This window comes from Epargyreus clarus, unplaced genomic scaffold, assembly GCF_041222505.1.
Source record: "Epargyreus clarus isolate Ecla_fem2 unplaced genomic scaffold, WU_Ecla_fem_2.2 ptg000016l, whole genome shotgun sequence".
Lineage (NCBI taxonomy): Eukaryota > Metazoa > Arthropoda > Insecta > Lepidoptera > Hesperiidae > Epargyreus > Epargyreus clarus.
In genome coordinates, this window is record NW_027332224.1 from 7007009 (window position 1) to 7034688 (window position 27680).

The window sequence follows — 27680 nt, forward strand, 5'->3', positions numbered from 1 at the left end:
TCCCACAAAACAAACCTAACAAGTTAACATTTAAACATTTATATATAACGGAATTAATATAAACCTTTACACAACAATTAAATAAATAACATACTTATGCAAACATTGATATATTTTCTATAATTAATTAATATTTCACTGGTCCTTTACATAACTTTGTTTTCTTTTCTTGTCCATTGATTTTCTTAAGAAAGTCATAAGGATATACCATAGATATGGGATAACGACCTCTCCTAAGTAATATCGTAACCCAAAAAGTACCTTTTCGTTGCATAAATTGCCTTATTAACCGACTTCAAAAAGGAGGTTATCAATTCGGCCGGTATCTTTCTTTTTATTTTTTTTAATGTGTTTTATCGACACAAGCAACGTTATAGAGCGTATAAAATAAAATATATATACTGAATTTCATAGAGACCTGCAGAAATGCAGATTTTATTCGCATTTTAGCATATTCGAAACTTTGAAACGATCTCCTGTAGTTTCATTTTGCAGTTACGATATTTTACGTAGGAAGGGGTCGATAAAATCATTATTTTAGAAATAAGGCATTTGGGTGACTGTGACGCTTCTTATATACTATTATTTATGACCATCCTGTGTCGAAGGGTTTTCCACAATCCCTTCAAGGGTTAGCGACGAATAGTAACGGAAGATCTAGGACCCACGGATATCATATAAAAGCGCGTGTTAGTCACTAGTGTTGATCTATCCAATCTGTATCGGATATCTGCTATCATCAAAATTTTATAAGAGTAATCGTCATTAATCCAATTTCTGCCAATTTTGGGCACAAGTCTCTCACAATGATAATTTCTTGCAAACAAGTGAAAATAGAATAGGAATCCTAACTAATACAACTAAAATAAAAGAGAATGACAAACAACAGATTGTCACACACCTTGAAAAGCAAAACAGGTAAACACTGCTATAAAGCAGAATTAAGTGTGACGGAAGTGCCGCCGGACAAGTTCTACCACCATGTTTATTGTTGTACAATCTTATTATATTCACATATATTGTTTAAGTAAATAGCGATTCCATTTCATAAAAAATCTCATAACATTCCTCAATCCATTTTCAATACATTCAACATCTGTAAACACTCGGTAATCTGATTTGAATCAGAATTTTAACAATATTTATGTTTCCCATAAAACATTTCACATCGTATCGAATTCATTCTTATTACTCGTTATTGAAGCTGTCATAATGTAGATAAAATACTTTAAAATGGTTCTGATAAGTTTAAACATAGGTGAAAATTATTTTTGCTGTCCTCAAGACTCATTATTTCATATTATTTCTTACGTACTTGATGACAGGGTAATATTTTATTTCAGTTTTACGATCAAGGGTTTAATCTGTAATTTTCTGAGTAGTCGATATGCACGGTGACCGCTGAGTCGCTACTAAATATCTCCATTTTAATTATGATCCTTTCATTATATTTAGCGCTCTTTCGGTAAAAAAGACCTTATCAGTGCTCATCTACATTATATTCTATAACATTTGTGTGCAAAGTTTCAACCTTCTGGACGTTAGTCCGGAACGTAACAGGTTTCAGCTGCGCGTTGTTTGTCAATCAGTTTACATTTTATAAGGTTAAGAATCTTACAAATAGGGAACCTTATAGGAAATCCAACCTACGTAATATCTATACTAATTCGGGAATACCCATCTGACTTTTTAGACTCATCAAAGGCTTTGTATTACATTCAACTCCTTAAATTGTACAAAGATGACATCTTATACTGTTGTTATGATTGAGGAATGTAGTTTTCATATAATAAATGTCAATCCTACAGTATTTAAGATGGAAAGTTAATTATTTAAGTAGGATAGTCCCTTTTATGTATGGGTTCCTCAAGGAAACATTTTTGGTCTGTTTTTATTAAATATTCTTGACACGTGGATTTGTTTTTTAATAATTAGTTAATGTCTACTTAACTTATGTATAAATAGTTTCCTTAAATGGAAGAACTAGTATGACGCTGCTCATAGACAAACTTACATTAAGTCGTTGAAAGTCATACAAGAATTCATAATGAACATTTAATGCAAGCATTCATTCGACAACTATTCGAAATTCATTATTCTGAATAATGATACATTAACCAGTTTTAAATTATACACTATATGTTATAATTTAGGCACTTGTAGAAGTATGGATGCGTCGGAACTCGCCGTAACGTTAACTGTAGAGCGATTATGTCGCATGTGTGACTTCACTAAGTCAGAGTTAACTAAGGCAGCCATCAAACTGAGCTCGCCTGCTAACACAGTAGCACAGATTAAAGAGGCTAGTCTTGCGGAGTTCTCAGCCGGGCGTTCACCCGCACCCTTCACTCCTAGTATCTGTAAACAAGCCCCTTGCGCTGGTAGCACTGTTCCACCACCAACAGTACCGACCTCCAACGACGGCATCGTGCAAGTCACGTACAACTCATCTCTATTCTCCCCACACACCTCCATGTTGGTTGAACAATTGCTACTAGTTACGTTTTGAGCGGGGTCTTGCCCTGTCGCAATGAATATAGCTGTGACCATGTTAGCCGCATGGGCGTTGTTCCCTCCGATGGACCCAGCTAACGCTGATCCAGAAAGATTCTTGATCTTGTTGCAGCGAGCCAAAGTTTTCGCATCGGTTTTGAATATGTTCTTCAAACTCTCGCTCGATATAATAGTCTCGCATACCACTCTCTTTCCTCTACCTTTAACCCAGTTAATTGACGCTGCTTTTTTATCCGAACAGTAATTTCCAGAGAGACTTATCACTTCCATGTCAGGGAAGAAGTTCTTCATTACTTTGAGAGCATTCTCAGCGCCCTTGGACACCATGTTCATTCCCATAGCGTCACCGGTTGTCGCTCTAAATCGTAAATAGAGTGTTGCGCCGTCAACACCAACATGTACTTCTTGTAAACGTGCAAATCTCGAAGTAGAATCAAATGCTTCTTTTATCATTTCGTAATTGTCCTTATTGTCTAGCCATTGTCGGCATTCGTGAGCGCGCACAACGTTTGGCAGCTTTACTGCTGGGGCTCTGGTCATTCCGATGTCCTCAACAACACTCGTAACACCTCTGGCTCCAATTGCTTTCGCACCTCTGTTTGTTGAAGCCACCAACGCACCTTCAGTGGTCGCCATTGGAATCATGTAAGCCTTACCATCGACTACCAACGGACCGGCGTAGCCAACAGGAATTCCGACGTAACCGATCACATTCTCACAACAGGCGTTCAGAACTCTACTGTAATCGTAGTTAATATATGGTAACTGCTTTATAGCAGTCTCTGTTTGAAATCTGCTCGAGATTACACGCCTGCGGAGTCTGACACCGCGTAATGGGTCGCAAAGAACTGTTTCAAGTCTGTGAAGTGGAATATGTGACTGATCTACAAGCATTACGACCTCATCGTCACTAAGAGAAGTACAGACACCTTCCGAGCGATATATTTCCAGGCATTCAGCCATAGGCCGTTTCTTAGCGTTAAGTCGAGCTACCGACGAACTCGGGGACAGTGTAGGCCATTCAGCATCTTCACAACTGATGATATCGTCTGTTTGTGTGCAGACTTCGGCCTCGGATTTTATATCCTCACCTATCGAAAACATTGGCTTCTCGTTTTGAACGACTTCCTTCACGGTCAAGTCGTTCATATCAATGATCCAATTTCTTTGTTCTTCAAAGAACACGAATTTTATTATCAAAGCGCACAATAGGGTCGCAATGACAATGTAGTCAGCGCTAACTGAGAACCATTTAATATAAGATTGAAACAGTACATTATCTTGGGAAGCAGACTTGAGATTGTCGCTCAGAGCACCTTCAATGATCCCACTATCTCGAGCCAAGGGCAACCTGCTGGTCAGATGGACGCACAACAATCCAGCAGCCATAATCATTTTAACTCTCTGAACCACAGGGTTCGGCTTCAAGTCCGCTTCAGAAAACGGACTATCCGACGTGATTTCCTTCCTACCAGCCGCGAAATCAGCAACCAATGACAAGCAGGCTGGGTAAAACGTAACGAAGACCAAGTAGTCCACCAGTAAGGCCAAGCAGGCGAATGTACACATGTGCTCCAGCCTCGGCACGCCTGATAGACCTCCGACACCAACGAGGAGGACTGCCAACAGTGTGTCCAGTGTCGCCGTTGGTCCTAGCAGCGACAGAGCTTTCCCGACCCTCTTCCCTTGGTCTTCACCAGCACTCCAACCAGCCTTCGCCATTCTCGCGCCTCTCGCAACATCTGCTACCAAGAGAAAGAGAAACGGAGCGTCCTTGATACTCGCCAGCTCATTCCAGAACAAGCTAGCCAGCGCTGACGTGAAGATGAAACTTGCGAACGTTGAAAACACCCCCGCGATGATTAGGAGGTACTTAGACGCTATCTTTTGTAGGTTGGATACTTGGTAGTAGGCGTACAGCAGCGCCGCGCACCGTACGAAGGTCATGATGACCGCGTCGGCGGCTTGGTACTCCGCTTCGAGGCCTGGGCAGGCCCTCGCCCAACCGGCACATCGTTCCGCTCTCGTGCCGGTGCCGTGTCGCTCCACACTCGCCGCGCAGGCGAGCAAAGCCAACGTCGCGACGATCACCTCCCATTGGTGTCGCGCGCAGAACTCCCCGTGTGCTCCCCACACCTTCATGTCTACTGCTTAGCTGATTCACCAGCTGATATCTGTAGACAAAGAAGGATCATTATAGCGTACACTGAGAATATCAGGTTAATTCGCTTTCTTGCGCAGTTAATTACCTAAATGCATTTATCTTAATAATTAAGTATTAATATCTACGAGTTTTGGCAACCAAAAATAAATAACACGTTTAAAGCGAAACATTAAAGTATTATTACAATAATTACAGTATGCACTACCGAATTTACATTTAACTTTCGCCATCAACCGATTTTTGTCCCTATACTGGGCACTGGCCTCTTTGAATGAGGGGTTTAAATCAAAGGGTTAATCTATAGTCCACCAAGCTGGCTAAGTGCGGATTGGTAGATTTCACAAGTTTTAAGACTTTTTAAAGAAATTATCCGTTGCCTTTCAAACGAGTTCTAATGTAACATTTTAAGACCACGTAATTGAGATTGTGAATTTCTAACCAATAGTATATTCTATTTTAGATTTCATGTCTCACTGCCCGGCACGGGTCTCCTCTCAGAGTGAGGATTAGGTCATAGTCCATCGCGCTGACCAAGTGCGAATTGGTAGACTTTGAACCCCTCGATTTGGCCGCTTTTCAACCAGAAGACTATGACTGCCTTATGTGATACTATCATCTAGTTTACTTATATTATCTGAGATGAATCCAATTAAAATTAGCAAAAAAATATCCATTGTTTCGTAGATATTCTTGTTACACATAGCTACACGTGATTTAAGTTTAATCAAAATAGCTTTGTGAGCACAAGAAATCAAGCTAAGTCCGAGTTGGACTCACACAGACCTGATTCCGTAGCACCTTCACTTCACGCCGGAATATATATTTTTTTCTATTATTTTTAACTTTAATTTTATTATTCATCATTGCCGCTATTTAGTATGCTGTTAGAACGTTTCAATTGTCTACCTGTTATGGTTTAAAAGTTAAAACGAACAAAATTATGAAAACCTGGTTTCTTGTATAGAAGGTTTCCGTTATTTTATATTTATTTTATAGATGCCATAGTAGTATAACACCAAACATTGTACTACTTGTACCATTAGTATTAGCGAATCAAGTCTGTGAAGTTTTAATTTTTTAAACTGAATAGTTGCAAGTGACACGAGATATTTGAAGTTTTACGCTTAAAGAAACAATTAAAATTCTATTATGTATAAAGTTTAAAAATTCCATGTGACTAGAGATTACGGTCGAAGAGAAGCAGCGCTGCGGCAGACGAACTAACTCAGAAAATTTGGTAGTTGGGTTTCGTCGATTTGCGTACGGAACGCTAAAAACTAATAATTAAGTGCTTATAATAATAATAATAATCATTTATTTCAGACAATATAGACAAAGATACAAAAGTATAATTGAATACAGAGGTCCATATCATATATACCTTACAGACTAACATACATACTAATATATACTTATAACTATATCACTTATTTGCGGCGACGTGAGACGCGGGTCTGGTGACTTCCGGGGGTGCTCTCCTTCCACGGTATTTCCGGAATACAACTCCCTTCGGCCACAGGTCTTCTTTAAGAGCCGGTCCACACGGCGCGTTGCGTCAGCGTTGCGTCGTCGCAACGCAAAGGTTTTACGCATAGCCGGCCACACGGGCGCTGCGCCAACGCAGCGTTACTACGACGGAGTCGTAACGCTCCGTAAGTGAGTACTCCCCCGCCCGCTTCGTCTCGTGCGCTGCAGCTCAGTCGCGTATGCGCTGCGTCGACGCAGCGCACCGTGTGTACACTATGATTATTAGTATGTAAAACGACGCAGCCACAGCGCTACGTCGACGCAACGCTGACGCAACGCGCCGTGTGGACCGGCTCTAAGGAAGGTCGCTATCTGCTCGGTTGGGACGCGTACAACAAATGAACTAAAGTTCACTGCGTTACGCGCCTCCAACTTCTCGACCACCAGTCGGTACTGGGTTTTAATAGTCAAGTACTCCGTTATGTCAGACGGCTTCGTGTTGTGATGGAGTCGTGAGACATACACGTGCGTCACGGGAACGGCAGGACGCAGGAGATGGTTCGTTCCTGTCGGTGCTGTGCCGCATTGGTTACGACAAGGAGGCTTTTTCTTCTTACGCTCGACTTTAATAAAGCCATCCTTGTCAGCCACATGGTTGGACACTGCACTGCGCGGGGCTTCCCGCTTTCCCTCTCTGGCCTCGTTGTCTTCCGCTTCCCGGGTAGCTGGCAGGAGGCAGCTGCAACGTAGTTACGTTGAGGCGTGGACATGACGACGCACGGCGATACCTCGGCGGGGGGAGGTGCGGGGCGGGTGACGCACGTGCCACCACATGCGGGCGCAACGGTCGGCTTAAAGTTTAACCATATAATTAAGTAATTAAGTTGGTAATTGATAATTATTTTAATTAATAGTTTAAAATTATGACAACATTATGATTATTAGTTTTCTGTTTTTGTTTTAAAATAATTATTAATGTAAACTGTAATGAAAAACTGTTTACAATAGATTAAACAATTTAAATTAATAGCTTTTGTCTGGTAGTCCAAAATCCACTTCACTCTGTATGATAATAAGGATTTTTATTCACGCCACGTTACCAAAAAAATGAATAAGCCACGTGCAAGTCGAACCAAGTGGAGTCGCAAGTCGAGGATTAAGCTGGAACGCCTCGGAAAATTAAGTTTCCCTTACCACGCCCTCCAAACCAGAACGCAGCAGCGCTTAACACTGCTGTTATTAGGCAGAAATAGGTGGTGGAGCCGCCGGAGTCAAATCACAAAGGATTCTACAAACCTTCCAATTTTTCAACGATTATATTTATACATATAAATAAAATTAGAGGGTCTGTTTTTAATATTGAAATAACCGCTTTATACCTATTATATGCATATGAATATACATACGGTACATACACCAAAATAACATTTTTGTCTGTCTGTTTGTTCTGGCTAATCTCTGAAATGGCTGAACCGATATTGAAGGGACTTTCATTGGCAGGTAGCTGATGTAATAAGGAGTAACTTAGGCTACTCATATTTTAGAATTAGCTGTGTCATAAAAGTCCGCGACAGCATATATCTATCTTTTACCTGGTAACAATTATAGGCAAAAAAGTTCAGTCATAAATATGTTATTAGATTTCTTGTAACACATATTTATTGTAGTGTTAAGTATCATTATCATCCCACTGCTGGGCACGGGTCTCCTCTCATAATGAGAAGGATTAGGCCATAGTCCACCGCGCTGGCCGAGTGCGTATTGGTAGACTTCACATACCTTTGAGATTTTTTTTTATACATCTCTCAGGTATTCAGGTTTCCTCACGATGTTTTCCTTCACCGTTTAGCAAGTGATAATTAATTTCTAATACGCACATAACTTTGAAAAATCAGAGGTGCGTGCCTGGGATTTGAACCTCGGACCCCTCGATCGAGAGGACGAGTTTCTTAACCACTAGGCTATCACTGCCTGTAGTGTTAGTATATGTATATATCCTGCGTGATCCCCCTAATCTTTTACGTAAATCTGATATAAGCAACAGTTATGTATATGACTGATAAGATCTCCAAAAATGTCAATGTTCTTAGATAAAGTATCTGCAATAGATTCCAAAAATGATAGCGAAAGTATGATACAATTTCCTTGCAAAATGTAGAAACAGAAATTATTTTTTATGCGTTGTTTTGTTTCGGATTTTTTGATATTACTTTACATTTTAACAAGGTTATTAATTTCTATTAATTATTACCCTAAAGTCACTAATTTAAATAATCAATTTAATTGTTAATTAATAAAATGCCTTTTTTCCTTAATCCATAGTAAAGAAAGTAGCGTCGGAGTCGGCAAGGTCGGCGGATCAGGTAAAATCCTTTGAAATTCTATTTAAGTCAGTTCTAGTCAATTGCAAACGATTATGCAGTCCACCTGATGGTAAGTGGCTACTGCCGCCCATGGACATCAGTAATCAACCCCAGATAGAATTAGATTCCTACCTGTGATCGGCCATAGATGTGCCGCTACCTCTGAGGACTAACCTGGAATGCCTCGGAAAAGTATGTCTCCCTTGCCAGTCTTGAAACACCCTTCAAAGCAGAACAAACAAGCGCTTAACACTGCTTAGATGGTATAAATAGGTGTGGCGGTGGTGCCGCCGGAGTCGAACCACAAAGTGTTCTACCACCTTCAATTAATTAACCTTAAAAAAATTATGTCTCCCTTGCCAGTCTTGCCACACCCTTCAAAGCAGAACAAAAAAGCGCTTAACACTGCTTTTAGATGGTATAAATAGGAGTGGCGGTGGTGCTGCCGGAGTCGAACCATGGACATTTGTAATCAAACCCTACCCTTCAGATTTTTTGCTTCACAATAGTGTCACTTCTTAGGCGAGCAAATGCGTAATTTTTTTTTTATATGAAAAAGATTAATTATTATTTAAAATACGCATACAAACCGTGTACGCAGAAGCTCTTCTTTCTAAAATTCCAAACTTTCACATTTAAAACGTACTCAAACCGGTTATTGGCCTTACAAGGTTAATGATTTTTACTTTCTTTTTAAATCCTTACTAATATTGTAAGTCCGAAAGTAACTCTGTCTGTCTGTCTGGCTGTCGCTTCTTCACGCCTAAACCACTGAACCGAATTTTAATGAAATTTTTTACAAAGATAGTCTGAGACCTGAGAAAGGACATAGGATAGGTTTTATCCCGGAAATCCCACGGGAACTAGGGATGGCGATCTAAGATATATTAATCGGAGAATCGATCTTTTGGACCCAAAACATCGATTTTTTTAATCGATATTAGTAAGGATTGAATCGTAAACTATGCATTTGATCAAATGATGATCTTTAGCAAAGTTGAAGGTACGGATTTACAGTTTTATGTATGTTAGTATGTTATATTATTTTCTTTTAAATGCGGGCGTAGCCTCGGGCCTTGCACGTGGCTTAAAACTAGTTATAACTGATCATTAAACAATAATTAATAATTAATTTTACATTTACCTCTCTAAGATTTGCAAATTCTCTCTCAATACTCGTATACATCATAATAGGTTGGTTGCTGTGTTAAGGGAGATATACTTATCCGAGGTGTTCCAACTTAGTCCTCAGGATTACCAACGGGTTTGTGCCGACATCAGGTAGGAAACTAATCTTATCTGGGTTTGATTAAAGACGACACGCTCTACCGACATGCAGAGCTACTTCACAGTCATAGATTAGTAAAGATTACTCACTCCTAACAAGAAAATATAACCAGTATTGACAATTGAAATTGTTACTGTCATCTATTTTCGTATTTGAAAAGTATTTAAAAAATGTTGTTTAGATCATTTACGAATGAAACGATATTACTCCGCACTTTTTCTTCGATTCCTTGTTTTTGCACCACTTAACTACACATGTCGGCATTGTTCCGCGTAAATTACACCATGACAGCCATTAAATGGCTCACAGAACTGTCAGCTGTTTAAGCCATTCAAGGGCTTCCCACAACAATAAGGCTAATTACAATTACAACAAATAAAATTACAAGGCGGTGAGATATCTATACTTATCTATGTTCACAGTAGATATACTTATGGCAATCCTTAAACATTGACCCCACATTTTTACTCCATCGTAATAATAATTGAATGCTAATTAATTTCAAATGAGCAAATATAAAACACGGACCTTTAGAGTAAACCGGTGTTACGTAAAGCACCACCGTCACACATTTTTGCATACGCATACTCAAAAACCCGTTTTGTTTAACGATTTTTTTATAATATAGAAATGGAAAACGAGAACGTAGTCCACCTGATGGTAAGTGGCTACTGCCGCCCATAGACATGTGTAATCAACCCAGATAGATTTGAAGGTGGTAGAACCCTTTGTGGTTCGACTCCGGCGGCACCACCGCCACACCTATTTCTACCTAATAACAGCAGTGTTAGGCGCTGCTGTGTTCCGGTTTGAAGGGTGTGGTAAGGGAGACATACTTTTCCGAGGCGTTCCAGCTTAGTCCTCAGGGGTAGCGGCGCATCTGTGACTGACCTCAGGTAGGAATATCTAATCCTATCTAGGGTTGATTACAGATGTCCATGGGCGGCAGTAGCCACTTACCATCAGGTGGACTGCATGCTCGTCTGCTACTCCTATATTATAAAAAAAAAAAGATAATATTAGATTATTACCTGAGGTCGGTCACAGATGCGCTGCTACTCCCCTGAGGACTAAGCTGGAATTCCTCGGAAAAGTATATCTCTATTACATAGATTAGTAAAGATTACTCACTCCTAACAAGAAAATGTAACCAGTTTAGACAATTGAAATTGTCACAGTCATCTAGTTTCGTGTTTGAAAAATATTAAAAAAAATTTAGTTTTAGGATCATTTACGAATGAAACGATATTTCTCCGCATTTTTTTATCGATTTCGTGTTTTTGCACCACTAAACCGCGGATATCGGCATTGTTCCGCGTAAATTACACCATGTCAGCCATTAAATGGCTGACAGAATTGTCCGAATTGTCAGGCATTTAATAGCTTCGTTCATTCTTCAATTACAAGGCAGTGAGATATCTATACTTTTTCTATGCTCTCTTACCACACTCTTCAAGGCAGAACATTTTTGAAGCTGAATATGCGAAAGATTTTGGACGCTTGGGAAGATGCGCACGATACTATAGGTGTATTCTGTGATATTTCTAAGGCATTTGATTGTGTAGAACATAAAACTCTCTTGTTAAAGTTGGAATATTATTGTATACGCGGTACGTCTCTAAAAATGCTTAGGTCTTATTTAGATAATAGAGTACAACGAGTTCAGGTTACCTATTTTTTATTTCATAGGTCGTGTTAGGCAAACCCATTACTGCGCACGTGTCTCCTCTCAAAGCAAGATGCGTTTGAGTCACGGATATGAATGCCATGTCTATCGTTTACGCCATAGTCCACCACGCTGGTCAAGTGCGTATTGGTGGACTTAACACACTTTAAGAAGTTTATTAGAATTCAAGCGTGCAAAATTTGTCACGATATTTCCGTCACAGTTTAAGCAAGTGATAATTAATATCTAATACGCACATAACTCTGAAAAATCAATTTAGGATTCGAACCTTGGACTTCCCGATTAATAGGCCCAGTTTCCACGTCCCTGTAGTTCCGGGAGTAGAATAGGACTAGGTATCTCCTGCCTGTCGTAAGAGGCGACTAAAAGGGGGCTTCCGGAGTTGCGGGTGGCAAGAATGGGAGCTCGAACCACCCGTCAGCGACCCCGGGAAGGACAGCTGTATGTGTGGTCGCATACCGTTGTACACATTAGACGGTGTGGCGAGCGTCAAGCTCACCTGGGCGGAGCCCGACGGGGCAATGCGCTAAGAGGACTCCGGTTGCGTTCCTTTGGAGATCCCGGAGTCCTCTACGCAGCGCCGAGGACGGCCACCGGGGGGTTTTAGTGCGGTAAAAGTCCCACATAACCAGACGTCACTCCCATGGCGTCTGGTACCTTTTGAAGGTTTCCCTCTCTTTTTTGCTATAAATAGTTATTTTATACACTTTATGTGTATTTTATACACCGCAAGTACATGATTTATTAATTATAGGTATAGATATAGTTGTACTAACATAGTTTTAAGTTTAATTGTAACTAACAAAATGGATCTCTGTTATCTGAAATAAAAAAAATATTATTATTATTATTTATATACTTTATACAACCACACTGGGATACCTTACCGTGAAGGTCACAAAAATACGAATATGAAAACACCCAGACCCTAAAATTATTTTGCCTGCCTGAATCGAATCCAGGACCCTCGGCAAGACCCGCTGACCGATGCGTTACGATTCATTATTCACGTCACCTACCTCATACCCAACATGGGTTGATGCGTAATACCTTTCACTTTGGTCTTTATTTGCATTCCTGACCGAACGTCGGTCAATCGCTATTTCGTTACCTCTTGATTTAAGCCTGGTTTATTTCGACTGACATTGGACGGGTCACGTGGCAGACACGTGTCGTGGCAAAGAAAATCTGGACACGGCAGTGCCTCCGCCATTACTTTTGCTTGCAATGTACAACGCCTGTGTGGTCTTCCCGCTTCTCGTGATGAATGAATGAAGAGATGGCACCACACGTATTCTGAATCACGCTATGGAAGTTTTCTCAACATATTGCATACTAGCTCTGCCCCACAGTTTCACCCGCGTTAAAAAGAAACAGGGGCACAGCTAGTTCTAAAATAAAAGTAACCTAAGTTACTCCTTATTACGTTGTTTTCCAAACCTGCATTAATAACCAATCTATCGTTTTTTTCTCGAGGGGGAAACCTTCAAAAGGTACTCGGTGCCGTGAGAGCGACACGGTGTTATGTGGGACTTTTACCGCACTAAAACCCCCCCGGTGGCCGTCCTCGGCGCTGCGTAGAGAACTCCGGGATCTTCAAAGGAACGCGACCGGAGTAACCAATCTATCCTATCTTTACCCTAAGGGTACAGCGGATCCGCGCTCGGTTTAAAGTTTTCATTACTCGCCGTTCGGGGAAGAATAAAAATCAAAATCAAGAAGACAATAGCGCTTAATTGTCGATTTACCTAAGTCAGAAACACTGTATTAAATGACCGCATATGCACTAGGAAGTTATTAAAACGTTTTACGTTTTTTAATCGTTATTTTTTTCCGGTATGAGATTTCAAAAATATTAGTCAATTCATTTTCACTTTTGATTCACGAATAAAGAAAATAATTGTGAAATCATTATGCGTTATTCAACTTAGTTTCCCGACAGACACAAAAAATTAAGTCATTTATAATGTTTTTGTCTTGATAAAAACTTAATTAGAAGGAATTAAGAACAAGAAATTGACGTCGACTGTTGGAATAAATATACCTAATAATGTTCTTAAACACAATATGTAAATATGGGTAGTTTGTATCAGGCGCACACGAGACAAGGTGTGAGTTGACTGTGAGGCAGTCGGTGATAGACCGTCGGCCCAGACGGACGTGTGTAATTAGTATCGGAGACACGACAATATTCAAATAAAACGTATAATAATATAGAGTTGTCATGCAACACCGTTAGACATTTTAATTTCATGTGTTAAACCATTTTTAAGCATTTTTAAATGTAATTTGTCATTATCATCATCATATAAATAGGCCAGGACAAAACAGATAAGAGCATTTTCTCATTTGTTTATTAACCAATTATCTCATATTCTGTTTTTAAGTAATCCTCCTTCTAGAGCATTTGGAAAAAAGTTTGGAAAATCCAAAAGTGCACGCCTCATAATCTCAATTTTTTTTTAATTTTTTATTATTTATTTCTATTCAATAAACAAATAAAAAAATGATTTTAAAGAAGTTTAGCAATTATTTTTTTTGATTGTTGTTGTATTAGTTTTTTATAAATAATAATTTAATGACAGTGAATTAAACGCTCATATTGACTAAGAAATTATTTCGTGTGTTACTTTAGATAATTAAAAAAAAATAATCCGATACGATCATTATTTCGACCAATTTTGATGCCACATAAACCCATACACGGACGTCCAGAAAAGATTATGTTTAATATTATTATTTACTATGTTAAACAAAAAAAATGTTATTAAAATATATTTTATGTGCCTGATAAATTATTTGACTTGATATTAGTGCACTCAAATTAACCTATAAGTGCAATATAAATAACAAAAAATCAATTTCAGTTTCGAGAAAACTGCTTTTTTTGAAATGTCGAGAGTAGAGCACAACCTCAACGCTTCGCTTATGAGGCGTGCAAAATATGAGAGTAAATTTTGCAAACTTCCAAATATGATCAACACTTTGAATACTGCAGAATTTATTCTAAACAGAATAAATTCTGCTAGCTATTGAAGAGTTTAAAGAAAAATCACGTCTCATTAAAAACGACACACGTTGAGTCTGAGATTATTATTTATTATCAAGACAAACAAAGGTCAAAACGCATTATAAAAAACTCTTTTATAAAAACTAAACCAGTCAGCGTAGCCGATGCAACGTGCATCTAATGAATATAGTTATTTATTACGTGTAAGGTTGGTGCAAGGTTGTGTGCAGTTTGCCGTGGCCAGATTGCACATTTTTAGCGCAGAAATCGGAGGGAATCTTACTAAAAACACTTACTTATTTGAATATATCAAATTCTGGTACAAAAATCGGCCTGCCTAAAGTATTGAGATCAAACTCTGCACACATTTTTGTACTAAATGAATGACATACACAACACACACTTTTGATTTGAAAAAACAGCGATAGCCTAGTGGTTAAGAAACTTCGCCTCTCGATAGAGGGATCCGAGGTTCAAAACCCAGGCACGCACCGCTGATTTTTCAAGGTTATGTGCGTATTAGAAATTAATTATCACTTGCTAAATGGTGAAGGAAAACATCGTGAGAAACCTGCATACCTGAGAGATTTATAAAAAAAATAATCTCAAAGGTACGTGAAGTCTACCAATTCGCACTTGGCCAGCGCGGTGGACTATGGCCTAATCCGTCTCATTATGAGAGGAGACCCTTGCCCAGCAGTGGGACAGTAATGGGTTGTTGATGATAATGATAATGATTTTTGATTTAAGTTTACATACCTGAGTAGCAATTTTTTGTTAAATTAAAATTTTAATTATTTCGTATTTTTCCTCTCTCTTTAGATTTAAGTTTGTGATCAACAAACAACTATTTTTTATGTCAAGTTTTTTACATCTTGTCAAGTGCCACACTGCATAAAGAATTTGACACGCATGTACCACCGTGATTTAAAATTAGTATAATTTAAAAATTAACCACTATTCAGTTCAATTTATCTTCTACTTATCAATCTGCTTTAAAATATTTACAGTTTGAAAACTAAAAACCACGCTAAAATTGCACAAGTCAAATCGTTAATGCAAAAGTACGATCCTGATGAGTAGAATGGGATAAAATTATTCAAATCGTGTCTTGTCATCGTTTCTTCATAATTGTTCAAAATTTTTAATTAATCGGACTGTTCATAGCAGGAAAAAATCGAGTTGAAAGATTCCGTTACATACATACAGATCAATCATATAAAAGTGTGGTAAAAAGTTGTTTATTAAACTCTTCATTTTTCTTTAAGGATTATTTGCCTTGAACAGCAAACTAAAAACTGTACGGCGAGAACTTAGTTGCCTACCTAAAAATGTTTTAAAACTTTTATTACATACGTCACATAAAATAAACACATTTTATTCAATGTTAGCTTTACACATAGCCTCTTCTTTCCCAACCCACCCTAGTCTGTTTGCCAAGAGATTAGCATAACTCCAACCTCGGCGCCCAGTGGCCTCGACCCGTGTCCACCGAACTCTGAAACCGGTTGAACATCGGTCAAGTGATGATTGTTTACTTTCGTATCAATGAATGCAAGGTCATTTTAATTAATGGTTAAACGCTTAGCGGTTTTCTGTTTTATATGTGATATAGGAGTAGCAGACGAGAATGCAGTCCGTCTGATGGTAAGTGGCTACTGCCGCCCATGGACATAAGTAATCAACCACACCAGATACGATTACCTTTAAGGTCGGTCACTAAAACGCCGCTTTTCTTGAGGACTAAGCTGGAACGCCTCGGAAGCACATGTCTCCCTTACCACACCCTTCAAACCAGAACACAGCAGCGCTTAACACTGCTTTTATACGGCAGAAATAGGTGTGGCGGCGGTGTCGCCGGAGACGAACCAAAAACGGGTTCTACCACCCTCAAAAGATCGTTTTAATTAATGGTTAAGCGACTTAGCGGGTTTCTGATGGGATCCTTTGTGGTTTAACTGAGGTAGCTCTGCTAGATTTTTTTATAACAGCGGTAGCGTTGCTGTGTTTTGTTTTGGTCAGTGTGGTAAGAGATACACCAATATTTTTTTCTTTTATAATGCCAGAAATTCTGTCAAAGATTCCTCATCAACCGAAGAAAACATCGTTTCAATACTGATAGCCTAGTGGTTAAGAAACGCGACCCCTCGATCGACAGGTCCGAGGTTCAAATCACAGGCACGCACCTCTGATTTTTAAAGTTATGTGCGTATTAGAAATTAATTTTATCACTTGCTTAAACGGTGAAAGAAAACATCGTGAGGAAACCTTCATACCTGATAAATTTGTTAAAAAAAAACTTCCCTCACAAATACTGAATCAATTTCAAACACTACCATACTATTGTGAAACAATTAATTTAAATTGACATATGACAAATTGATATACGATGTTTGAACGCAAGCAAAGACACGGAGCGAATCTTGTTATCTTTACCACTACTTGATACACAAAGAATGAATCCAATTAAGGTAGTTGTAATTTTCGTTTTTGTCTTCGTACGTCATTTTCGTCCTTCGAGCCGGATTTTCAACTTTCATTCAATTTATGCAAACTTATTATTTTATTTTCCTGCCAAACCTCCATAAGGGAATTCCCTTTAAGTTTTATGGCGTTACAACAAAAATGCGAAAGGTCAAGAAAGATTGCAGTAATTATATATGACATTGGCAAAATCTTTCTTTATTACCTGTTTATAATATTCAAGTAAAGTCCCGAATTAGTTACTTGGATACGCCGAAGAAAGACATCATGTGAGTTTTAATACCTTCGTAAATAACATTAAAGCAAAAATGTATTATTTGTAATAATACAAAGATACTCTATTGAGTATCTTTGTATTATTTTATTAGGTATTCCTCACCCATTGAAAACCGTTTAAGGTAGGTCCATCAAATTTGGACAACAGGCTAATTAAAAATGTAGACATTTGCACTAAGAAAATATTTTTGATATGTTGACCCTGATGGGTTTAAAATAGGGGTTGAAAGTGGAAAAAATGTGACAATTTTAAAGGAATAATCATTATTTGATTAGTCCATTCATCATACATGAATATATTAAAAAATCTGCAAATCGATACAGGTAATTCCAAATAGATTGATTTGTGTGCCACCCTACAACCAACAAGGAAAACGTATATAAACCAACTCTATTTTAGTCCGAAACAATTCAACCACGTCTATACTCGAAATATCCAGTGTACCGAAGACAATGACGCACCACAACATATTGTTATTCCAAATCAGTTATGCTTCACATACAAATGTTGATTTTATCATGTATACAGGAAACGTCAGCTAACTAGAGATTTAGTTGAAGTACTTGTAAATATTTTAAGTATGTTTTTTTACTGGAGTAGCAGATGAGCATGCATTCCGCTTGGTACGTGACTGCCGCCCATGGACATGTGGAATCAACTCCAAAGAGGATGTCATTCTTAACTAAGATCGGCCACAGATGCGCCGTTATCTCTGAGGACTTAGCTGGAACGTGTCGGAAAAGTATGTCTCCCTTATGACACCCTTCAAACCACAACACAGCAATTTAACACTGCTGCTATTAGGCAGAAATAGGTGTGACGGAGGTGCCGTCGGTGTCGAACAAAGGTAGACGGTAGGTAACAAATGGTAGACGTAGGCCTGTTATTACTAAATCAATCTACAAAGTTATGTCTGCCAAAGATGGATTGACTATTTCTGTCTGCGCTCATTTATAATACGCAATGTATCCTATTTTTGCCTAGTATGGATCAAAATTTGTTAATTTTTGGCGAAGCGTTGGAAAATTGTCAAAAATTGCCATTATTATACTTAACAAATTTCAATATTAGGCCTATTCACACCTCTATTATGACATGCGTATCGTCGTCAACATATAATTTCCGTACGTATGAATACACTTCACATACGAGTACCTTTGATCATTTACTTCCATCTTTTGGGCATGTATGTTTCCGATGTTAACCTTCACTAATGAAGCACTAGCTAATTCTAAAACGCAAATAATTTCGAAATATCAGCCACCTAAGTTTATACCGACTGCTTCTACTGCTCTTTAAATTTTTTATAAATTAAATTTGAATATACCCAAAGTATATGTCGCAGCCAAGATTAAAAATCGTTAAATAACACATCGTTCAATAAGTCCCGGGACTAACAAGCAAAAACACGTTTTTTTCGAAAAAAATCTTTTTTATTCATCAACATAATCACCTTCAAGTGCGATACATTCATTCCAACGCTTTTCTAACTTTTCGATACCATGCTTGTAGAAGGTTTTCTCCTTGGCTTCAAAATAAGCTTCAGTCTCAGCTATCACTTCCTCATTCGAGCCAAATCTTCTTCCCTGGAGCATCCTTTTGAGATCAGCAAAGAGCCAGTAGTAGCTGGGGGCCAGATCTGGAGAGTATGGTGAGTGGGGAAGCAAATCGAAGCCCAACTCGTTCAATTTGGCCATTGTTTTCATTGATTTGTGGCACGGTGCATTGTCTTTATGAAAGATGATTTTTTTCTTCTTCATGTGGGGTAGTTTTTTCACGATTTTGTCTTTCAAACGCACCAATAACTCAATGTAATAGTCGCTATTGATGGTTCTTCCCTTTTCAAGGTAGTCGATAAAAATTATACCGTTCGCGTCCCAAAAAACTGACGCCATGACTTTGCCAGCTGCCCCTTGCGTTTTCGGACGCTTTGGACGACTCTCACCGGCTGCACGCCACTCAGCTGACTGCCGATTCGACTCTGGAGTGTAATGGTGGATCCACGTTTCGTCCATTGTCACATACCGATGCAAAAAATACTGTTTATTGCGAGTAAACCGTGCCAAACAGGTCTCTGAATCGTCTATTGGTTGTTCCTTTTGTTCAACTGTGAGCAAGCGCGGCACCCACTTGGAAAATACCTTTTTCATGCCCAATTTTTCATGTAAAATCGTAAACGCACTTCCAGTCGATATGTTCACGATCTCAGCAATCTCAGAAACGTTCGTTTTGCGGTCATCCATCACTATTTTCAAAACTTGCTTAATATTTCCCGAAGTTACTGCTTCATTTGGCCTCCCCGAGCGTTCTGCATCACTTGTATCAGTTCGACCGCGTTTGAAATTAGTATACCACCGACAAATCGTTGTTTTCGATGGAGCAGAGCCTGGATAACACTTTTCAAGCCATTGCTGAGCTTGCACGGTATTTTTTCCCATTAAATAGCAATGTTTTATTAACACACGATATTCGTTGTTTTCCATTTTTTGAACAAATGCAAAAGGAGCGCCACTCTCACCACAGTAGCTTTGTTGTTTATGGTTCGATTGACATGAAATTTCAACACATCTCACTTGAAGGTTGGTACTTTTAAAAAATAAGGTTAATTTGACATGAATCATGCCATCTCTGGGTTAGTCCCGGGGCTTATTGAACGACCTAATATATATAAACCCACCCTTCCCTTGGGCGCACAAGCATTTTGTGGCAAATCGTCTTAGTAAGTTATGTAAGCCATACACGCAACGGTCTACCGGACAGATCACCTGCGCAGGTTTGCCAGTAAGTAGCGTAGTCGGTAGCGTGTATGGGGTCATTCCGGTATACCGTACGGTGTTCAGTTCTGTAGCGATGGCAGGGCCGGATTTAAGGGAGGGCAACCGGGGCGGCAGCCCAGGGGCCTCCACAAAAAAGGGGCCCCCACAATAGAGACGTCGGATTTTTTTTAAGTCCGACTAGTAAACACTAGCAAAAAAATATATTTTCCTTTGATATATTTTTTAGCTGTTTTACCTTTATCTACAGTAATTTGTACAAACATGAATACTAGAAGAATCTACCTGCGTTTCACAATAAAATATTTATTGAAGAACTCAATTGAAAAAATTGTTCATTTTATTCGGAAAATAATTTGGGGCCAGGGGGCCTCCATTCCTTTGTTGTCCCAAGGCCTCTAGACCTCTAAATCCGGCCCTGAGCGATGGCATCGATTGAAGACGATGCCATACGGTGTCACAAGAAATTGATTTCGTATCTTGCGTCGGTCGCACAAGTTCAAAAATTGCACTGGTCTATTCCCATACACAGTCCTACCTGCGCAGGTATACCTGAACAGGTAGACCTTTCCGGTGCACCGTAGTGTGTATGGCAGGCATAAGTGGTTTGTTACCAGATACCGATTTTTTTCAATTTCTGCCTACTAGTAATAACCGTTAATGAACATTATATAATCATATAATTATAGTTTAAAAACTAAAAACCACGCTAAAATCGTACGAGAAAAATCGTTAATCCTAATTCCTGACGATCCTGATGAGGAGAATGGGATAAAATTATTAAAATCGTGTATTGTCATCGGTTCTTGATAATTGTTCAAAATTTTAAATTAATTGGACCGTTCAAAGTGGGTAAAAATCGAGTTCAAATATTCCGTTACATACATACATACCTACATACATACATACATACAACCCAAGCTAATAAAAGCGTGGTAAAAACAAAATAATTGATAATTTTTATAAACTGTCTGCATTTAAAATACCGAAAAAAATATAATCACTAAGGCAACTCGAGTTACGACATAAGATAATGATGCAATCAAAATATGGCAAAATTAATTATTATTCAAGCACCCTAGGTTATTCTGTCACAATCTTAATTAATATGAATTATATCTGGTTTTTTTCCTTTATTACGCACTTAAAACGTCAACGTAACAAAAAGTTCTAGTAAATTCGAACAGAGAAGAGAAAAACAGATATTTTTTGCAAAAAATTGTAAAAAAAACTCATTGTGTTTAAAAAAAACGTCCGCCACTTTAGAAATTATGATTATTTATGCAATATTTTGATAATTTGATTACATAAGTACAAACAATTTAAGTAAAAACCTTTCGTGTCGTTAGTGTAAAAATTTTGCATAATTTCCGACATAATTTGCCGCAAGATTGCGTTGTATTCCAAAATAACTTAAAATGTCAATACTTATGTCCGCATTTTTTTATCCTGTCTGTGTTTTCCTTTCATTATAGATCCTTTTCTCCTGAGACGTGTCTACCATAATAAATATAGGCCATAGATCCAAACAATGGCCAAGTGGAAACGTAGACTTATTTTTATTTTATGGAATAGCGGACGAGCATGCAGTCCACCTGCTGGAAAATAAGTAAGACTAGTGCTGACCACAAGCTTATGAAATCCTTAGATAATATTAGTCTAAAGTAGTTAGCCTAAGTAGTAGAATCCTCCCAACCCTTCAAACCAAAACACAGCAGCGCTTAACCCTGCTGCTATTAAATAGATAAGGTGTGGCGATGGTGCCGCCGAGACGAATCACAAAGGGTTCTAATACCTTAAAATTATTTTTCTCATTATTGATAATGAACCATTACGAGGCTTAATAGTCGATTGATTAAAAAACTGCCTAAACATCACAAACTAGCTACGCGAGTGATATGTAATGTACACTATATTTCATAACAAATGTTTTGACGCTTTCTACACTCGTGTGAACTGTACACGATTATACAAATACCCAGAATCAGAACAGAATGATTTCTGTTTGTTATTAGATGTTTGCTTAGTCAGGGAACGAAGCTGGAACTGCTAAACAGTCCGATATAGTGACCGGCCACGCGGGTTGTAAAAGTATGTAGAGTCCGCGTAAAACTGCTAGTCCGCTCTGAATATAGAAATGAATCGCGTCGCCACAGCAAATTGTATGACTACACCTGCTCGCAACAACTTCAGAAAGGACTAGCAGTTTGGCTCGGACTATACATGTATTTCTGTGAACCATTTTCTAGTGAATTGTAAATTGGTAGACTTCATATACCTTTAAGATTTTTCAGAAAACTCAGGTACATAATGGATATTTCTTCACGATATATTCCTTCATTGATAACGCACATGATAATCAATTTCTTACGCACATAACTTTGGAAAATCGATATCCGTGCCGGTGATTTGTACCTTGTACCTCGAACCAGTGGTCGAACCACCACTATATCACTGCAGACTGTATGTCTACTATACCTATCACAATAATCATAACATGTTTTATACATTCAGTTACGTAAACGCATTGAAACATTTCAAAATCAATGTTATTATACTTTATGGATTGCAAAATTATTTTCAATGCCAAACAAAATGTTAGCGCATATGCGATGGAAAATCTTGTATTTTATTTATTTCATTTCTATTTATTACTAGAAGCTATTTGTGTTTTGAAGTATGCAGTGTTTCGCGTTTTACGTAAATAGTCATTGAAACTATTACTTTTTTACCCTAAGGGTATAGGGACCCAGGGCCCCCGAACAGGTGGGCCTTGTAAGGCATTGGCCTTATATTGATTGGCCTTAAATATATGTATGTATATTTGCTTACACGACACGTATCGTATCTACTAAGAATTACGAGCGAATGTTTTTTTTTTTTTAAATATGAGAGTAGCAGACGAGCATGCAGTCCACCTGATGGTAAGTGGCTACTGCCGCCCATGGACATCTGTAATCAACCCCAGATAGGATTAGATATTCCTACCTGAGGTCGGCCACAGATGCGCCGCTACCCCTGAAGACTAAGCTGGAACGCCTCGGAAAAGTCTATCTCCCTTACCACACCCTTCAAACCGGAACACAGCAGCGCCTAACACTGCTGTTATTAGGTAGAAATAGGTGTGGCGGTGGTGCCGCCGGAGTCGAACCACAAAGGGTTCTACCACCTTCAAAATGTTAAATTGAAATGTTAACCATTAATACAAATACAAATTTGAAATTACGGACACAATTTATTTTTCACTTTCGCGCATTATAACTTTTTAGTTTATAAATAAGTGTAAGTATAATGAGGTTGTTAGGTTTTTATGTTTTCGTAAATTATCACTTTCCAATGGGGCCCTGAATACTTGTGCGCAGGGGCCCCATAATTGCTGAAGCTGGTCTTGGTAACTGCCATTTTTTTTCTTAACGAAGGGGAAACCTTCAAAGGTACCCGACGACGTGGGAGCGACGCCGGGTTATGTGGGATTTTTGCCGCACTAAAACCCCCCCGGTGGTCGTCCTCAACGCTTGTTGGACTACGGGATCTCCGACGGAACGCAACCGTTGTCTTCCAAGCGCGATGCCCCGATCGGGCTCTGCACTGGGAGAGCAGTTTTCGCTCCTCCCACACCATCTGGTGTTCACGACGGTATGCGACAACACATACCGCCGTCCTTCCCCTTACTGGACAGTTCGAGCTCCCACTCTTGCAGCCCGCAACCCCGGAAGCCCCCTTATAGTCGCCTCTAACGACAGGCAGGGGATACCGTAGCTCTATTCTAGTCCCGGAACTACAGGGACATTGGTAACTGGCCTACAAAATGAAGGGCCCCAACATATACACAGTGATAGATGGACAGGCAGAGGAGCCCGTGATATTATTTATTCTTTCACTTTATTTAAGATAATTGTCAATTTTAAAAATCCTGTAAACATTAAAATTGTGAAAAGCAGAAAGATATCAAAACAAATGAATTTTTCCAAATAAATTAAGTAACTATTAAGAAGCGCATTCATAAAGTAATTAAAAGAACTGTCACAGTAATTAAAAGAACTGCCACAGTAATTGAAATAAAATTATTTTAATTAATTACACTAAATTAATACAAATAGTAAAGAAATTTCTTTGAATAATTAGACTTTAATGTGGTTATATAAAGAGGAATAGACATTTTAGTAATTAAACTATCTAATTACTTCTATTTATGTTAGTTTAAGGCTAATATTAGTGATTTTTAGGGTTCCGTACGCAAAGGGTAAAAACTGAACCCTTTTACCTTAGTAAAAAAAATCTTAACTTTGCTGTCTGTTTGTCACAGGGCTCTTTCTCCGGAATCGTAATAGATAGATACTAGATTTTTTACAGATGAAAGTTGGATATCAAGGGGAGTCTCTATATAATAAACCGATATTCTTCGGCATTTTTCGATCTAACAGTTGAACCGTACTAGGAAGACAGTTAAAACTTTTACAATATGTTTACTACTATAACTGCTATTGTAACAAATACAAATAAGAACAATTAAACATATATTAATAATAAAATAAGTAAAAAATGATGAACATTTGGTGGTACGGAAGCCTCCAGGTGTGAGTTTGACTCGTACTTGGCGAATTATTTTATAAAATTGAAGTGAAATGAAGTGAACAAATGAGCCATACCAACCACATCTGTTATCAGCTCTAGGGGCTTAAGTGGCGGATGGGCGTTCCGCCCCGGGCCCCCGATTATGGGGGCCCCCAAACACAGTTGCTAAAAGATCATCAGAACCAAACAACCTATCAAATGTGTGTAAGTCAGCGAATAATTCTATGACACATTCGTCATTTAGTAAAAACAAATGAACTTTTTACACTGGGGGTCTCCATTCAACATTCTGCCCCAGACGACTTTAGTCTGCCACTGGTTATCACCTCCATATAAAACAGAATTTTATATACAGCTCTAGTCCTGAAGACTAAGATGGCTTGCCTTGATGGATGGATTGCCTCTTATGTAAATCTGCCACCATTCACACCACTACATAGAAATGTAAGAACTGCTCATGCTCAAAGTTATAGGTGTGGTGGTGTTAACTCTTTGGTTAAACCACTTCGGTTCTACCACACTGATGGATTACAGATGGCGAAATAGATTAAACATACATAATTCTTCAAAATTTCAGTGTTAAATGGAAAGAATACCATAAACTTGCAGAGGTGTTCGTATAATTTACACAATGACAAGTTTGACAGCGTTAATATTGATTCAATTAATTTGAGATAAAATTAGATACATAATTCACTAGACAGGTGTGATAAATATATAATTACGACATAACAGTAGCCTTATTATACAATCTTATATATATAAAATTTTTGTGTCACAGTGTTAGTTACATACTAATCCGCAACGGTTTTACCGATTTCCACCAAATTTTATGTGCATATTCAGTAGGTCTGAGAATCATCTGAAATATGCTGAAATTTAAAAAATATGGAAATTCTTTTTTAGCTTAGTATATAATGAAGGGAAATGATTTGTATGTTTCTTTGTAATCCATAAAGTCTACTACTGAACCAATTGTTCTTTTTTATATTGAAGTTTATATTATTTATAAGGAACATAGGACTATTTTACTAGTTGTTACACCAAATAACTAAATACCTCACGAAGTATTGCTATATTATTGACGTTTAAAAAGAGTTTTATTAAGAATAAGATTTATTAAAAAATCTCAAAGGTATGTGAAGTCTACCAATACGCACTTGTCCAGCGCGGTGGACTAAGGCCTAATCCTTCTCATTCTGAGAGGAGACCCGTGCCCAGCAGTGGGACAGTAATGGGTTGATGATGATGTGTTAATTTGATAACTACTGCACTTAAAATACTCAAAAAAAGCATGCAGTATGGTATATTCAAAATAAATGAAATAATGCAGTTGTAAAGTTTTAAGTATAATTATGTGAAAATTTATACAATTTTAGAGATTTAAAATTATGGTCAATTAAATGGTAACATATTTTGATTAATATTTAAGCATTTACATATTATTGGTGTAGAAAAAAATAACTGTTTTATTATTTTATTATGAGAAAATTTATGTGCACTTAAAATATAATATATCTATACCTAAGAAACATAATGATGGTTACTTAAATATATAAAAAGTTAGCCTGGGTATCAAACCTAGACCTTCCAAATGATACATTGTTTAATGACCACTATGCCTGTGTTATTTTATAATCAATTTATCATAATAAAAGTTTGTTATTAATATCTTAATAAGTTCCTATTATTACATTATGTATAAGATAAAAAATCCATTATTGAAAATATGTATTTAATATATTTTATTATTCTGATGATAACAAAAATACGCAATGAAAGTATAAAATTACAATTTCACACATTCGTGGAATTAAAAAAAGAATGCAAAATATTTTTGTAATAACCATTTGTATAAATATTGTGTAGTCTATGTTTACCTCACGACTAAAAAACACATAAGTATGCCAAAATATCAAGGTCAACTTTGAAAGAGAGAGTCGGCTCACGGCAGGGTCGGCAGGTATTTACGCCAGTCGGCATATATTTTCACTTTTTACCATAATACATATTTCCTATAACGATTTTCCGTGATTAATTACGACTTATAGCCGTAAATATTATCTACGCACGCTATTTAACCAACTATATTACTAGTGGTTTTGTAAATAAAGAATTATAAGAGTAAAATTACACTTGAAGATTAAACATAGAATTAATCAATTTCATATTCATATATCTAAAAACGCGCGAAAATCAAAGAGGAAAATTGGCATAGATAATAAACACGTACTTAGAAATAATTGAATATCGAACAGTGCGTTACGTGAAAATTTCACTTTACGAAAAAGAAATTTTTATGTATAAAGGTTACTCACCAGTAGATAGAATATAATGTTATCTCCAATCAAGGATTTGAACAATTACACGCCGCGAGCGTACGTTTTCTTCAGCAAACGGAAGCTTATGATTCGTGAATTGTGAAATAAAATTATTCTGACACACTTTCCGACATTTTCCGAAGTGAACTTACGTCCACAGACTAATGAAGACTGATTTCAACTAGCGCTGTTGCATAGACAAGTGTCAGCCATAGAGGTGCCAGTCGTAAAAGACAGATTATTAAAATGTATGTCGCATTCTCATTCGCGGACAGTTTCTAACTTTACAGACCACGCTCTCTCAGTCTTCCAACCTCGTCGGGTAGTCGTTTGCGTTGCACAAACTTAAATTAAAATATCCTGGTGTTGCTATTACTATACAATAAATATAATATTTTTTGCGCTATTAATATGTAAGAAGTCTTCTTAAGATTCTTAATTAAGATGACGCAGTGGTTATTTCAGTCATTTGATCATTGCGGTCACCAATGTTAGCTTTAATAACTCTCTTTAGAAATTCTATGGTGCAATACAGGATCCTCGCAGAGTTTGCAATGGAAAAGGGTAGACAAATATTTATGGCAAATAAATAAAAGTTAAGAAAGTTATACATAATTTTAAGTAGCGTAAGAATTTTAATAAATTATTAAAGGTATCATTTATAATAATAAAACGGTTGATTCATAAATACATTGATTTATATTATTTCGTACATAAATAGTTCAGTTAAGACAGATAATAAGTATGTTGGATGGC

General features: G+C 37.8%; 1 protein-coding gene across 1 annotated transcript; it reads right to left on the reverse strand.

Moving 5' to 3' along the window:
• Positions 1-1334: 1334 nt before the first annotated feature.
• Hmgcr (HMG coenzyme A reductase) lies at positions 1335-27124 on the reverse strand. Its single transcript, XM_073081673.1, has 2 exons — positions 26922-27124; positions 1335-4688 (listed from the first exon to the last, which is right to left on the reverse strand). The coding sequence occupies exon 2, from the start codon at positions 4654-4656 to the stop codon at positions 2143-2145; it is 2514 nt and encodes an 837-aa protein (XP_072937774.1). The 5' UTR covers positions 4657-4688; positions 26922-27124; the 3' UTR covers positions 1335-2142.
• Positions 27125-27680: the final 556 nt, after the last annotated feature.

Bases quoted from the DNA above. Each gene is read 5' to 3' on its own strand.
- Hmgcr (XM_073081673.1), bottom strand. From the start codon at position 4,656: ATGAAGGTGTGGGGAGCACACGGGGAGTTCTGCGCGCGACACCAATGG.